General features: G+C 42.1%; 1 protein-coding gene across 1 annotated transcript in view; it reads left to right on the top strand.

The window, feature by feature from the left end:
• The window catches only part of LOC141935343 (E3 ubiquitin-protein ligase RBBP6-like), a 28,843-nt gene extending 20,096 nt beyond the window's left edge, over positions 1 to 8,747 (top strand). The window contains exons 12-18 of the mRNA XM_074851466.1: positions 1,051 to 1,147; positions 1,226 to 1,304; positions 1,399 to 1,456; positions 2,607 to 2,969; positions 3,327 to 3,428; positions 4,838 to 6,112; positions 7,238 to 8,747. Of these exons, the coding sequence (XP_074707567.1) occupies positions 1,051 to 1,147; positions 1,226 to 1,304; positions 1,399 to 1,456; positions 2,607 to 2,969; positions 3,327 to 3,428; positions 4,838 to 6,112; positions 7,238 to 8,717 (3,454 nt within the window). The 3' untranslated portion in view covers positions 8,718 to 8,747. The remainder of the gene's footprint in view (positions 1 to 1,050; positions 1,148 to 1,225; positions 1,305 to 1,398; positions 1,457 to 2,606; positions 2,970 to 3,326; positions 3,429 to 4,837; positions 6,113 to 7,237) is intronic.
• The last annotated feature ends 4,696 nt before the right edge of the window (positions 8,748 to 13,443 follow it).

Raw genomic sequence — 13,443 nt, 5'->3', positions numbered from 1 at the left:
AGATTCTGTGCTAGCAATCTGTGTATCATTAGGGACAGTTCCAGACAATTGTGCCAGTTCTGGTTTTCGTTTTTACTTTGAATGAGGACACTTCCGTAAGTTGGAAGTGTGCCTCATGCAAGAATTTTCTCAGAAGTATTGTTTGATTCCCTTATCAGTTATTCAGTACAGATTTACCCTGAAAGAGGAACTTTTTTTCCCCAGCAGCCCTTTGATTTTAAGTGACTAGCAATTCCTACAGTAACCAATTAGTTATGTCAGACCTTCTGGAGTGCATTCATTTCTCCTCAGTACTGAGGAAATGATCTTTTCATCAAAAGTGTAAAAGCACAGTTAGAGGTAAAATTGACCATGTGTTTTCACATTACTCTTTTCTACAGTATTTCTATCATCAATATGACAATAAGTCAGAGTCAACCTTGGCAATACACAGTGTAGTCAGTGATGCATACAGTTTTGGATAATAAGCATTGAAACACTGTAAATTTGAAGTATTTACAAACATGACAGTCTAAGTTTGCAAGCCAGTGAAGCCATGAAAAAACATTAAAAGTCTGTACTTTTGTTTAGGGCTTATGTCCTTCCAACTTTATGCCTTGAATGCAAACAGCCACTCTGCCCAGAAGACTGTGGCTCGCAGGCTCCACCCCTCCCCACGCAGGCTCAGCTGTACCGTTGAATACAAAGGATCACAACTGGAAAGAACCTTTAAGGGCTGAACTAGCACATAAATATTTCTTAATAGAATTTCAGTTCTTGCATCTTCCAAAGCTGAGATTCAGTGTGTGGGTTACATGTACTCTAATCCTTTTGTGTGCAGCTAGCTTAGTAAAATATTTTCCCCATGAGCTTTCTCTTCAAATGCCAGTAGTTCAAACAGACTTCTTGTCAGTGCTTCCTTTGGAATCAGCCAAATTCACATTTGTAAATCTGGTGAAGATTTTTTTTTTTTCCAAATACAGTAGCCAGCCTTTTCTCACCTTGGACTTTATATTTCAAGTGGCACTTCAAAACATTGTTTGAATAATAAAAATCTGGGGTTTTTTGTAGTGATGCTGATGTAGTTCTACCTCTTGCTGCTCTGGTGACTGCTGCTGAACTGCCTAAATCTTCCTCTCTGTCAATCAGCAGTTTGTTGGAACAGGAGGTAAATTTTATTTCAATATCTGCAGTGATTCTTGTATTTTAGTAGCTTATTTTCTAACTGTTAGTGTTTTATCACAAGGGCTATCCTGTGCCTCCACTAAGACAGCCAGCATTACCAAGTCTTCTTGGCCCCCAAGGAAAATCAATACCCACAACTGGTAAATACCTGTAACTTCAGAATTTATTTTAAAAACTTATCTTCAGATAAACCGAATGTTTTTTTTTTTCTCTTTCTTCTCCCCACTCCAAAAGGTCATCCAGCAAGAGCCAGTCCAATTCGCTCAGCATGTGGCAGACCAGGCTGGGAACTGTAGGTATTCTACAGAAATGCAACATACTGCTACTTATAACTTGTTAAATGAGGCTGTAACACAGAACTTGTACAACAGGTGATTTATAATGAAATAAGCATGCACAGGTAGTTGTGGAGAATACAAGTGGTAATTAATTTTTAAATGGCTTAGTTGGAATTGGCCTTAACAAAGGGATCTGTGCTTGCAGTAAGATTATTTAAACTTAAACTCCAGTACATGACTCTTTTTCAGGACTCTGAAAAATGAACACTTTTTGAGGAAACCATATTTACATATAAAAATGAAATATAATTAAAGGATCAGGTGGAAAGCCACTCTTTTGATTACTGGCGGAATAGGGCTGAAGAAATTAATTTCCCAATAGAAATCAGCCTCCAGCATTCTTTTTTTTCACAACTCAGTTGATACTGATTGAGCAAATTACTGGAAACGTCAAGGCTGTCATTTTATGACAATTCTGAATTTCTTCAATTTAATCATCTCAAATAGCCAAGCTGCTTTCTCTCAGTTGGAGAGAGTCTGTTTTGTCTGTTATTGCAGTGTCAAGTTATTCCTTCCTTTTGGTATGTATTAGTTATGGATAGATTGTAAGGGTGCATTGTGCTTATAAAATCTTAAAGATGAGACAAAACAAAAACCAGGATCCACCCCACAGATTTTCTAAAACCTCAGATTCAGTAAGCAAGACAATAATGCTTCAGGGCCAAAGACATCTTCATGAGGCAACAACATAGGAAGTGTATGCAGAAGAAGTTAAAAGAAGTTCGAGAGAAGATGAGTTAAGATCTATGCAGTACTTTGAAGATCAGAAGTGTGAAGTTATTAAGCATATCAAGGAGTGGCAGAGGAACGGTGGGCACTTGGCAGATGGGAGGTGGGAGTCTCTTTTAGACACAGGCAGCCTCCATCCACAGTTGCAAAGCTGAGTATGAGAGAAGATGGGGGGAACTGTTGGGGGTGAGGGTGTGGAAGGCAAGTATGAGGATCGAGAAATGAGTGTAGTCTCAAATGAACAGAAAGCAGGGAGAAAAATGCTTAAGTTGAGAACAAGAAGTGCTCGCCACCATGCTCCTTCATTCGCTTTCCTCTTTAAAATCACGGCAGAGTGTAACAAATAGTGACTTGTGTTTTGGGTTTCTTTAGAAGTTCAAGTCGAGGACACCTGCGCAGTGAATATACCCCAAGGACTCAGGCCCCAACACTACCAGCATCAACACCGGTCTTCGTGCCTGTGCCTCCCCCTCCCTTGTATCTTCCACCACCACATGCACTTCCTCTTCCACAGGTGGTGCCTCCACCACTGCTTCCTCCTCAGTTTCCACCTGGGCAGCCTCCGTCTGCTGGGTGCACTGCCCCCCCTCCAGGATATCCCCCAGCTCCTGCAAACATGTCATCAGCTTGGGGACCAACAGCAGTACCAGTGGCTCATCCAAATACCATCCCAAGGACACAAGCACCCCCTTTACCTAGGGAGGAGTTTTACAGAGAGCAACAGAGGCTTAAAGAGGAGTAAGTGTTTGGCTCACTGAAGTTGTGTTGTTTTTCATGTTTGTATTTCCAGAGCAGATTGGACTGCAGTTACACTCAAGTGCATCTGACATAAGCAAAAGTGACATAGTGTTTTGTCCAATAGACTTTTTCGTTGCAGATGGTAAACATGCAAAACTAAAACAAGATGAATGTCATTCTAAAACTTTCCCTAAAACTTGTAGGAATTCTGAACTGGTTTTGCTTAAATAAGATGTTCACCTTTTGCATTTGCATGCAGTATACATTTTCTCACGTTGATCATGTTTTGCTTGTTGGTGTCTTTTTGTAATGAAGGTCAAACTCTAATTGTAATAAAAGTCAAACTTATTTTAACAGGGGAAACAAAAAGTCCAGACTTGATGAGTTTACAAATGATTTTGCTAAGGAACTGATGGAATATAAAAAGATTCAAAAGGAGCGTAGGCGTTCGTTTTCCAGGTGACTGCTTTACATATTGTAATGGGAAGCAGATTGACTAGAAGAATCAGGAGGAGTTCCACTCACCTCTCTATTGTGAGATGGATTGGATGACTCAAGGGATTAGCAGTGAGAGGTGTTTCATGTGAAGGTTACTAGCTCAGCTACAGCAGAGATTACAGTTGATTGAGAGTTGCAGTGTGGCAGCAGCTGCTGAGGAGCAGGTGTCTCTTACTAAAACTTCTCTGCAGTGACACCCTTCACCTCCTGACAGCCGTGAGGAGGCCAGAACCTGAAGAGGTCTAGTTGCTGGATTTTCTGCGTCTCCCTATTCTGATTGTAAACGTTACCTCAAAGCACTTTCGGAGGAGTTATGGGAGAGAAATTGTCTTCATCTCTTCTTTTGTTTATCTCTTGTGGAGACACAGAGATATTTTTACCTGGACTGCAAACTGGTGGCTTTCACTAGTATTTTGTTGACATTGTTAAATTTTTCTTAGGGATTAAAAGACCAGACTTGTTTGTAAGGAAATCTTAAATTGGTGAAGGACTTTGAGAGGAGGAATGATGCTAATGAACATATGCAGAATAACGGGAAATGGTTCTTTAAAAAATAATAAAAGAAAAACTTGTGAAGAAAAAACTTGGGGTAGCTGATGTTTTCTGTCCCCAGAATTCACTTGGGCAGGAGTCTGAATAGCTCTCTCTTAGTAATGCTGTCAGCATCTTTCCTAGAGTAATGGCATTGAGTCAAGTTACTAGAGGCTGAGTTTAGAAGCTTTTAGATATGATTTTTCTTGAAATGTGGTCACTATCCTTGGTTAGAGCTAGAGGTATGTGCAAGATCTTGCTAGGACATCTGCCTAGAAGTGTGGATTAAATAGGCCTGTATGTAAGGTTGCAGTACAAGTATTTTGCATCCTCTACCTATTGCCAAATAAGTAGTGAAGTTAAATAGACTAAGGCAGCATTGTAAAATTGAACTTTGCTGTCTTTTCTTGGTGTTTGATACTGTGCTGTAGCCATTAAGACTTGCTCTTTTTGCACCTTACTGCAACAAAAATGATTTGCACTGCATGTAGTTGTGCAGTGAGAAATGCTCACGTACCAGTAGAGGCCAGTACACGCCACCTTAAATCATGCAATAGCTATGGTATTTCATGCAATAGAAGGGAGTGGAAATAGAGGTTCCCTTCCTGTATGTTTTAAACTAACAAAGCAGCAGCTGTTCTGTCCTGTAAGCAGAGACTTTTACATGTGATCAGGTTCTTCAATCTGCAGTACCATTTTGTCAGCAGTGAAAGAAGCTTTGACATAAGCATATGGAGAGGAAAAAACAAACCAAAGCAAATTTAGGAAGAAATGACTGTTCGGAATTAAATTCCTCTGAGTGTGTGCAAGTGTGTTGTGTGTTTTCTGTTTTCTTTAAGGTCCCAGTCTCCCCATCGTGCTTCTTCTTACTCTAGAAGTTCATATACCTACTCCAAGTCAAGACTGGGTTCTTCTCGCACTTGCTCCTACTCTCGATCATTTAGTCACTCCCATTCTCGTTCCGACTTGCGATCGCCACCATATCCCAGAAGAGGCAAAGGGAAGAGTTGCCACAATCGTTCTAGGTCAAGGTCACATGGTTATCACCGTTCAAGGTCAAGATCACCCCCATACAGAAGGTACCATTCACGTTCAAGGTCTTCAGTATGTAGAGGCCAGTCTCCCACTAAACATAAAAAACACCAGAAGAGAAGAAAAGGGAATGAGGATGAAGGAGTTCCCAATGCTGAATTGTTAGAAGGTATGAGAAGAGAGCCAGTTACAGCAGATGTTAAAACAGGCTCACTGTTCCTGCTCCCAAGCAGAGATGATGATACCCCTGTGAGAGATGAGCCTATGGAAGCAGATTCTATTGCTGTCAAACCAGTGTCTGAAAAGGAGAAAAAAGAGGAGGGTAAGCCAAAAGCAAAAACTGGCAAGACAAAGCAGAAAGTAGAAGTGGCTGTTCCTCCTAGAAAAGTCAGTGTAATAAAACCGGATAAAGCTTCCCAAGAGAAGGTGGACAGTGATCATGAAATATCTCCTCGAACAGAACCTCCTGTGAAAAAAGTGAAGGAGGAGTTACAAAAGACAGACAATGTTAAAACGTCTTCTTCTCAAAAGTGTCTTGGTACTCCACAGAAAGTTCACCCAAAAGTGACAATAGATCACCCAGAAACCAGACCAGCCAAGGAGAAAAAGACAAAGAAATCCCATCCAAAAGAAACCAAGTCAGAGAAGCCCTCCAACAAAAAGGACAAGTCAAAAAAACCTGCGGAAAAAAGCAAACCTTCTAATGCAAAACCTGAAAAAAGAAAAGTAGATGAAAAGGTTGATAAAGAACATGAAGCCACTTCCATAAAGGCATCTAAACCAGAAACTGTTGAATGGAAAACATCACCAAAGGGGAAGACTGAACCTGATGGTGAAAAAGGAGGGCAAACTCCGGAAAAGAATAAATCTGCTTTTCTTAACAACCCTGCCAAAAAGATTAAACTTATCCAGGAAACTGGCAATGAGATTGTGAGTGGAGAAAATGTGCCACCTGCAATTGAACCTGTTGAGAAACCTGAGCTGAGCAGCAGCAAAGTTAAACAAGAAGCAGCAAAGGGAAAAATGAGAAGAAAAGTAACAGCAGCTGATGGATCTAGTTCAGCTCCTGTAGATTACACCAGGTACCTCATATTTCTTTTCCTATTCTTTCTTTCCTCCTCCCCCTCCACCTCCCCAGAAATGTAAAATTCTTTATGGTGACTAATGAAAGGAACAACTACACTCATGTTAAATGAGTGAATAATCTGTGATCTTTCCTGTTAAATTGTACTTGGGTCAAAATCAAATTTTGTTAAAGAAAACAAGCAGTCTGTGCTGCACAGAAAGCTAACAGGGTTAATTCATTGGTGACATGTTGTTTGACCCTTACTTCTGGGACTTTTCTTTTTCCTCTCTTCTTGTTACATGTTGACTCTTTGAGGAGTTCCCTCTATGTCTTTGTTCAAATCCAGCTTACTGCTAAAGGCAAGGATAACAGACATGTCTATACCATGCAATATTTTTCATTTTTAAAATTGCAAGGTAATGTAATGATCTACTTTTGTCTGTAAGACATGAAATTATACCCTGTGGAAATAGCAGCTTGGCTGCCAATATACTGTACTGATTGTAGCTTTGAGCACAGTGCCATGCTTCCAGCTCAGTGCCAGCTTTTTGGGCACTTACCTTGGAGATCTCTCTTCTAGATTCCATTGTGTGACATGTGGAAAAAAGAAAAGTGATCTAGTGTGCAGCTGTTATTACATGTCAACATCTAAAGAACGAGGACAGAGCAAAATTAAAACATTTAAGACATCACTGGAGACTTAAAAGAATGTCTTACAATTCTAAAAAGTTTTAAAAATGTACATTTCTCTAAAAACGAACACTGAGACATGAGGATAAAACTTTGGTTGTGTATACCTCTTCATAACTGCTTACTTACATGTTGAAACAAGAATGTGTATCTAATTTATCTACCACTGGTAGAAGTAAGACATGAAGGAATTAGCAGATCACACAGTGCCCAATCTGACATTCTAGTGTTTGTGTTAATTAAATGTAGAGTAGGAAAATACTAAATTAATTGATAGCTCATATTCTTAGCTAGTGGACTCTTCCTTTCTCTCGTCTGTTCTCTGAATTAAACACCTTTTGAAAAAATACTGAAGATTTAAAATTGAAACACAAGCCGTTTTATGAAGTGTTACAAAAGATGGCAGTGTGTGTATCTCACCCATTATTAATGTATGCTTTTTTGCTCATAGTGCTAGTTCTGCTGGAGGAAGCCCCATTAGAAAGACTGAAATAAAGCCAGATACAAAAGGAACTGTCATTAAGACCATGGAGAAGCATAATAATGATATAGCAGCCCCTGCTGAAGACGTCATTATTATGGTCCAGGTCCCTCAGTCAAAGCGGAACAAAAATGGCTTTCAGTCTGAAGAGAAAGACTTTAAATCTATCCTGCTGCCCACAAACATAGGAAAACCTGTGACTGTTACAAAAAATGTGAATGCTAAGCCACCAAACCCTGTGCAACACAGTAAAAAAGAGACAGAGCCTCTGGAGGAAACACAGAAAGCTACAAAAGAGGCGAGTTATGAAAGTTCCCAGCAGGATGCAAAAAGTTCAGAAAGTTTGAATGAAAAAGACAAAACAAAAGACTGGGATCATTCTTTGTCAGACAAGGACACTTCTGAGAAGAGAAAGAGCAGTGTTCAGAGAGAAAAAGACCACTTGGAACATGCAACTGAAGAAGGAAACGGAAAAATTATTTCTCAAACTTCCAAAGACAGCAGATCTTCAGAGAAACACGGTACTGGCTCTGGATCCACTGCTGAAGACTGTATTCCTAACCGAGACAAAAAATCTGACCATGATGGCGACAGAGATCATTCTAGTTCCACACGTAGAAATGAAAAGAGTGAATTAGCAAGGAGAAAAGACTCCCCTTCTCAAAACAAAGAATCTACATTAGTAAAAGAAAGTAAGCCGAGAGATGAACAAGCAGAGGCATCCAAAAAGGGCACGGGCAATGCCAAAAGGAGCAGCTACAGTCCTCTGTGTGAGCAGAAGCAGCCTGATTACAAAGCTGCTCCTGATTCCAAGCATACATTGAAGGAACACAAACCTCTAGGTAAGAATTCGGGAAGAGAGAAAGAGAAGCATGTACCAGAAGTAAAAAGCAATAAAGAGCCAGGTGGTAATAAACCACCTTTGAGACAAGAATCACCAGATGTAAAAAATGAGAAAGAGAACACAACTGGACAAAAGGTCAAGCCCAAGCCTCAGGTAAGCAGCTCCTCGTGGCTCTCTTCTGATCTAACTCAGGAGACTGATGAGGCTGCACTTGTACCAGACTACAGTGAAAGTGACAGTGAGAGTAATGTATCTGCAAAAGATGAGGAAGCTGCAGGAAGAAATCCTACAGAGCTGGAAGAAAAGGCTGTTGATGAGGTCAAAGAGGATATGGCAGCACCTGCTGCAGCTGACCAGCCTGTAGCAAGCAGAAGTCAAAGTCAAAGCAGTCCGAGTGTTAGCCACAGCCGTAGTCAAGGCCCTTCTGAGAGTCAGACTCGAAGCCACAGCAGCATTGCCAGTGCAGGAGAGAGTCAAGACAGCAAGAAAAAGAAAAAGAAAAAAGAGAAGAAGAAGCACAAGAAGCAGAAGAAGCACAAGAAGCAGAAGAAACACATTGGAAAAACACAAACACAAGAAGAAAAAATCAAAGAAGAGCAAAGATAAAGAGAAAAATGACCAAAACATGAAATCTGTCCCTACCTAGAATGAAAGACTAAAAAAATTACTTAATTCCTAAGTCATCGGTATTAAATTTTGTTAAAACGTAAATGAATTTAAGCGTTGCAGATAATAACATGAAATACCCTGTGCGGTACTAGCGCTGCTTGATTCTTTGATTTTTACATTGGAGCTTTATAAAAGTGAACATTTTGTACAGGATTGTGAGTTGTGGCCATGTAACATGAAAGTTTTTGCTGGGGCATCTCATTTTTAATCACCGTTAATTAGTTTGGGTGGAGTTTACAGTACTGTGAAAATTTTCACAGTTGAATATTTTTTTTTTAATTGCCTGGCAGAAGAAGCTGGTATCAGATATAAAATATCAGCAGAATGATTTGCAGAATACATTACAGCCCTGTTATGTCACTTTTCGGTTACAATAAAAAGTTTTCAGTGAACTATCCAACGTGATGAGATTTTGAGAGACAGCTGAGCATTAGCAGAGAAAAGACCAGTGACAGAAAACAGCTCCCAGTAAAAGCTCGCTGATAGCTAACGTGTATGGAAAATAACGTGTCCGTGGGTTTAATTTTGAAAAGACTGGTAGGACTAAATCTCTGGAACTGTTGCGATGTGGGGAGGTACTGCTAAGAGGTGCATTTTTTTCATTGGCCAAGTGGACTTGGTTTTACACTGTAAAAGAGTATATGGCCCCAACCATGCAGCCACTGTTAACAGCTGGTACTGACTGTTTTAAAATAACGTTCTATATAGCTGTCACATTTCAACACTGTTCCAGTTCGGTTAGACAGCTGTTGTCATTTGTCAGCAAACATTTACACATATACTTTAAGATGCCCTTTAAACTGTATCTCCTCTCATAACTCTGCTGACCACCAAGATGTTTGTATTTTTTAAACAGAAGCTTTATTATTCGTATTTTCCTGTGGCGATGCCATGATACAGAACTACCCCTTCCATTAAACGTGGGGTTCAGCAGGTGAGTTTGGTAGAAGAAGAAAGCCCACTAGAAAAGCAGGCTTCTGCTTTAAACTACTTTGAACAATGACAGGAAATCTAGAAAATGTAAATTCACTTAGCTTGATAATTTTAAGATGAATGTAAAAAAAAGAAATTAAAAGAAAAAAAGGTGGCAGTGTTGGTGTTGCTCAACTGTCAGAAAGGCAGCATGGTGAGAAATATTCTCATTGTGCATTAAGGGCAGAACACCCGGTAACGACTGAACCCAGCAGTGAAAGCCCTCGACTGTTTGGCTATGGGATCTGCCCCAAAAGAGTTCTGGTTGAAAGCACTATAAATTAAAGCAGCCTTTTAGAGCTTCCTGCTTGCAGAGACTATTTTGTTCAAAAAGTGCCGTTGTTTATAGGCACTGTTACTGGGGTATATAACAGTGCAGAAAGAGTAAATAGTAATAATTCATCTTGCTTCTCAAGTAGGGGTGATTATCACATTTTAAGTACTGGGTTAAACACTGAGCATCCTGTACTTCTGGTGGTTAAAACAAGAACAAGCCAGAATTAGTCCTGGATTTCACTTCCTGTAGTTTGTGCCTTTTCATGTCAAGGCATTCTTGGGGGACTTCAGGTGTTTTCTGCACAAGGTAAAACACGCTTTCCAGGAAGCCACTCATGTTTACTTCCCAGAATCAAAGAGCACAGGTCCATCATAGTCATTAAATGTGCTCATCTAGGGTTTCCTAAGCGTGTTCCAGGGAACTGGTGTCACCAGAGTAAACATGTCCATGTGTGGGGATTTAAGGCAGCCTCAGACTCTCCCTTTGCATCGTCTGTGCTCATGACAATGAGGCCATTGAAAACAGATTTCTTCTGCACCATTCTCTGAACATACTTTGGTCTAAGGAAATACAGAAAATTTAGGACTCTGTGAAATAGGATTCTCACTTGAGTTGGAATGTGTTAAGTATGCTTTATTATCGGAATAATTAGTAAACTTGCAATGAAGTAAAATTTGGGATGTTTCTTTATGTAATAGCTGCTGTGCAGGAAGGGAAGCCTGGGGTAGACATCAAGACCGATGCTCAGTAAGGATGATAAAGGGCTGGGCTGGATTCTGCCGGCGGCTGCAGCACCTCCTGCGCTGAGCAGAAGGCAGGCTTACACCAGGGGGTGTGGGAGCTGAACCCGGCACTGATGCAGCTGCTGGCCAGAGATGGGCTACGGGTACAGTTCCTGCTTGCTAATTCTTAATTCTTTACCATAGCCTAGGATAGGTAAGTAGTGGGGGGGCAGTGAAGTCTGAGGCGTTGGGCTCAGCCTAGAATGACAGGAAGCCCACCCTGACTGACGTGGTAGGAAGGAAGACAGAACAGGAGGATGGCAAAGGCAGCTGTTAAAGTAGCGGCCGAAAGCTGGTCGCTCCTGCGTACAAGGAGAGCAAGGGTGGGCTGGAGAGCCAGAGGGCTCTGCTGCTAACGCTAGCCACAGGGAAGCAGCAGGTCCTCTTTGGAGAAGGTGCCAGCAATGCAGTCCTTCAGAAGGGCCTCGCAGCTGCTGTCAGTTGGGTCCTGTGACAGGGACAGCGGGGCCATCAGCTGATCCAGGAGTGCTGGAGCGGGACTCCACAACCTGGGCAATACGTGCTTCCTCAACTCCGCCCTGCAGTGCCTGACGTACACCCCGCCTCTGGCCAACTACCAGAGTGCTCTTGGGAGCACAGCACTCCTGTGAGTGCTTTCATGAATATCTCCTTGTAAATCTGTTGGGCACTTCACAAGGATTCCCAGAATCTGGCATTTGGTTTAGGAGAAAAGCAGCCCTTCTTTGTCAAGCCCCTGTGTTGGTGTTCTCTGAACACTCAAGCCTAGAAGCCACTTTGTGTTCATCTTCAGAAGGACACCTCTTTCTAGCCCCGGGTCTTAGACCCCATTCCTGCAAGTTAAAGTCTCTTTGCTTATTGCACAGAAAACTTATGACAGTTTAGCATCCCTCTGAAGAACATTTTCTGTGTACTAAAACATCCCAGGATTGTTGGGAGATTGGCAGCTTGGGAGAAGAGTGGAGAATGTTCTTATAACTTCAAGATCTCCATTAAGTTTCCCATCACTACGGGTATTTTGCTAACTGGAGAAGCTTGCTTCCCTCCCTCCCTCTTCAGGTTGTCAGCAAGGCTTCTGCATGATGTGCAGAACAGAAGAGCATGTTAACAAGGTCCTGCAATTCTCAGGCAGTGCCATCCAGCCTTGGGCTGTTGTCAGTGTTCTCACATGTAAGACATTTGAGGTGCTTTTGCAGGTTTTCTGCTGTTCTTGTAGGTCAGAACTTCTTTCTTAAGGAATAGGAGGACATTCTGAGCCTGGCATGCAGGAAGACGCCCATGAATTCTTACGCTGTGCTGCCGATGCCATGCAGAGAGCTTGTCTGAGTGGGAGAAGTGAGTAAGCACAAACAAATTACCTCTCCAATGTTCCTGAGCCCCCTGGACATCTTGATGCACTCCCATCAAGGAAACCCTACACCCAGGGCTTTCAGACAAAGCAAAACTCTCAGAGGAGCTCACTCTCTGCCTTACCATTTACTTTCAGCTTGGACATTTCTTCTCGATCAACTACCATTTTCCATCAAATATTTGGGGGCTTTCTGAGATCCAAAGGTACTTTTCCACAACCATTGCTCTCCTTGGAATTGTCTGTGTCCTTCTGTCTGCTTGTGATAAATAGCTGGTGGTGTGACTGGCGTAGTAGCTCTGAAGGACGTAAACAGGCACAGCCAGTTGCCTTCCCCTATCACTGAGCATTTCCATTTGCCTTCCAGTCACGTGCTTGAGCTGCAGCGCGGTTTCTGATTCCTACGAGGCCTCCCTGGATGTTTCTTTTGGATATAAGAGAGTTTGTAACTGTGCTTCAAGACATGCCAAGGCTCCTGTAGCTTTCCAGAATCAACACAGTTGACTTAATAATGTATCCAAGAGAGCTTGGCGGTGGGTGGGATATGGAATGGACAGTGTCCTTCTGGGGAGACCACGGCAGTGGTCTCCCTGTAGGTGCTGGCCTTAAGCTGAAACAGCACTCATTCTCCTCTCTGCACCCTTGATGTACTCTCATCCTTCTTCCTTTTGCCCTCCCTCAACACCCATCGGGCTCCTAGGCTGATGGGCTGTGCTGTTTTCATTATTGATGACCCTCACACCATCAGCAGCCCAACTGAGCAGTGGCACAGAGATGCAGCTCTTCACAGCCCCAGGAATCCCTGGGAAACGAGGGAAATGTCGAGCATAATACCCTCTTTCTGCCTCCTTCTGGATACTGCTTGTGGGTTCACAGTGGCGCTCCTCAGCGTCACCTAGCTGGGTTTTTGTGTGAACTCCTAGTCAGTGTCTGGGTGAGGGTATCTCCCGCAGCTCAGGGCTCTCCTTTCTCACTCCTCCAGGCAGCCTCATCTGTCACCGCAGCTCTGGAGAAAGTTGTGAAACCTGAGCAGCTGGATGGTGAAAACTGCTTTAAATGAAGCAAGTACAATGATTACTAGTGACATGTTAGTACTAGATCCTGTGTGAAGGTGCTGCATGTCATCTCCTCACATAGGTTTAATGCACCATAATGAGATGCAGCTTTTTTTAATATGGCCCTATGGTACTGAATAACCTTAAAATAGCATAAGGATATGAGCCCTGAAAGGTTATCTGGCCTTCTTGGGGCAAGACAGGGTGCATTTCAGCATTTGACTCTGTGCTTGGTTTCAAGGTGTGACAA

Source organism: Strix uralensis, chromosome 27 (assembly GCF_047716275.1).
Source record: "Strix uralensis isolate ZFMK-TIS-50842 chromosome 27, bStrUra1, whole genome shotgun sequence".
Taxonomy (NCBI): Eukaryota; Metazoa; Chordata; class Aves; order Strigiformes; family Strigidae; genus Strix; species Strix uralensis.
This window is presented reverse-complemented; position numbering and strand designations above follow the sequence as displayed.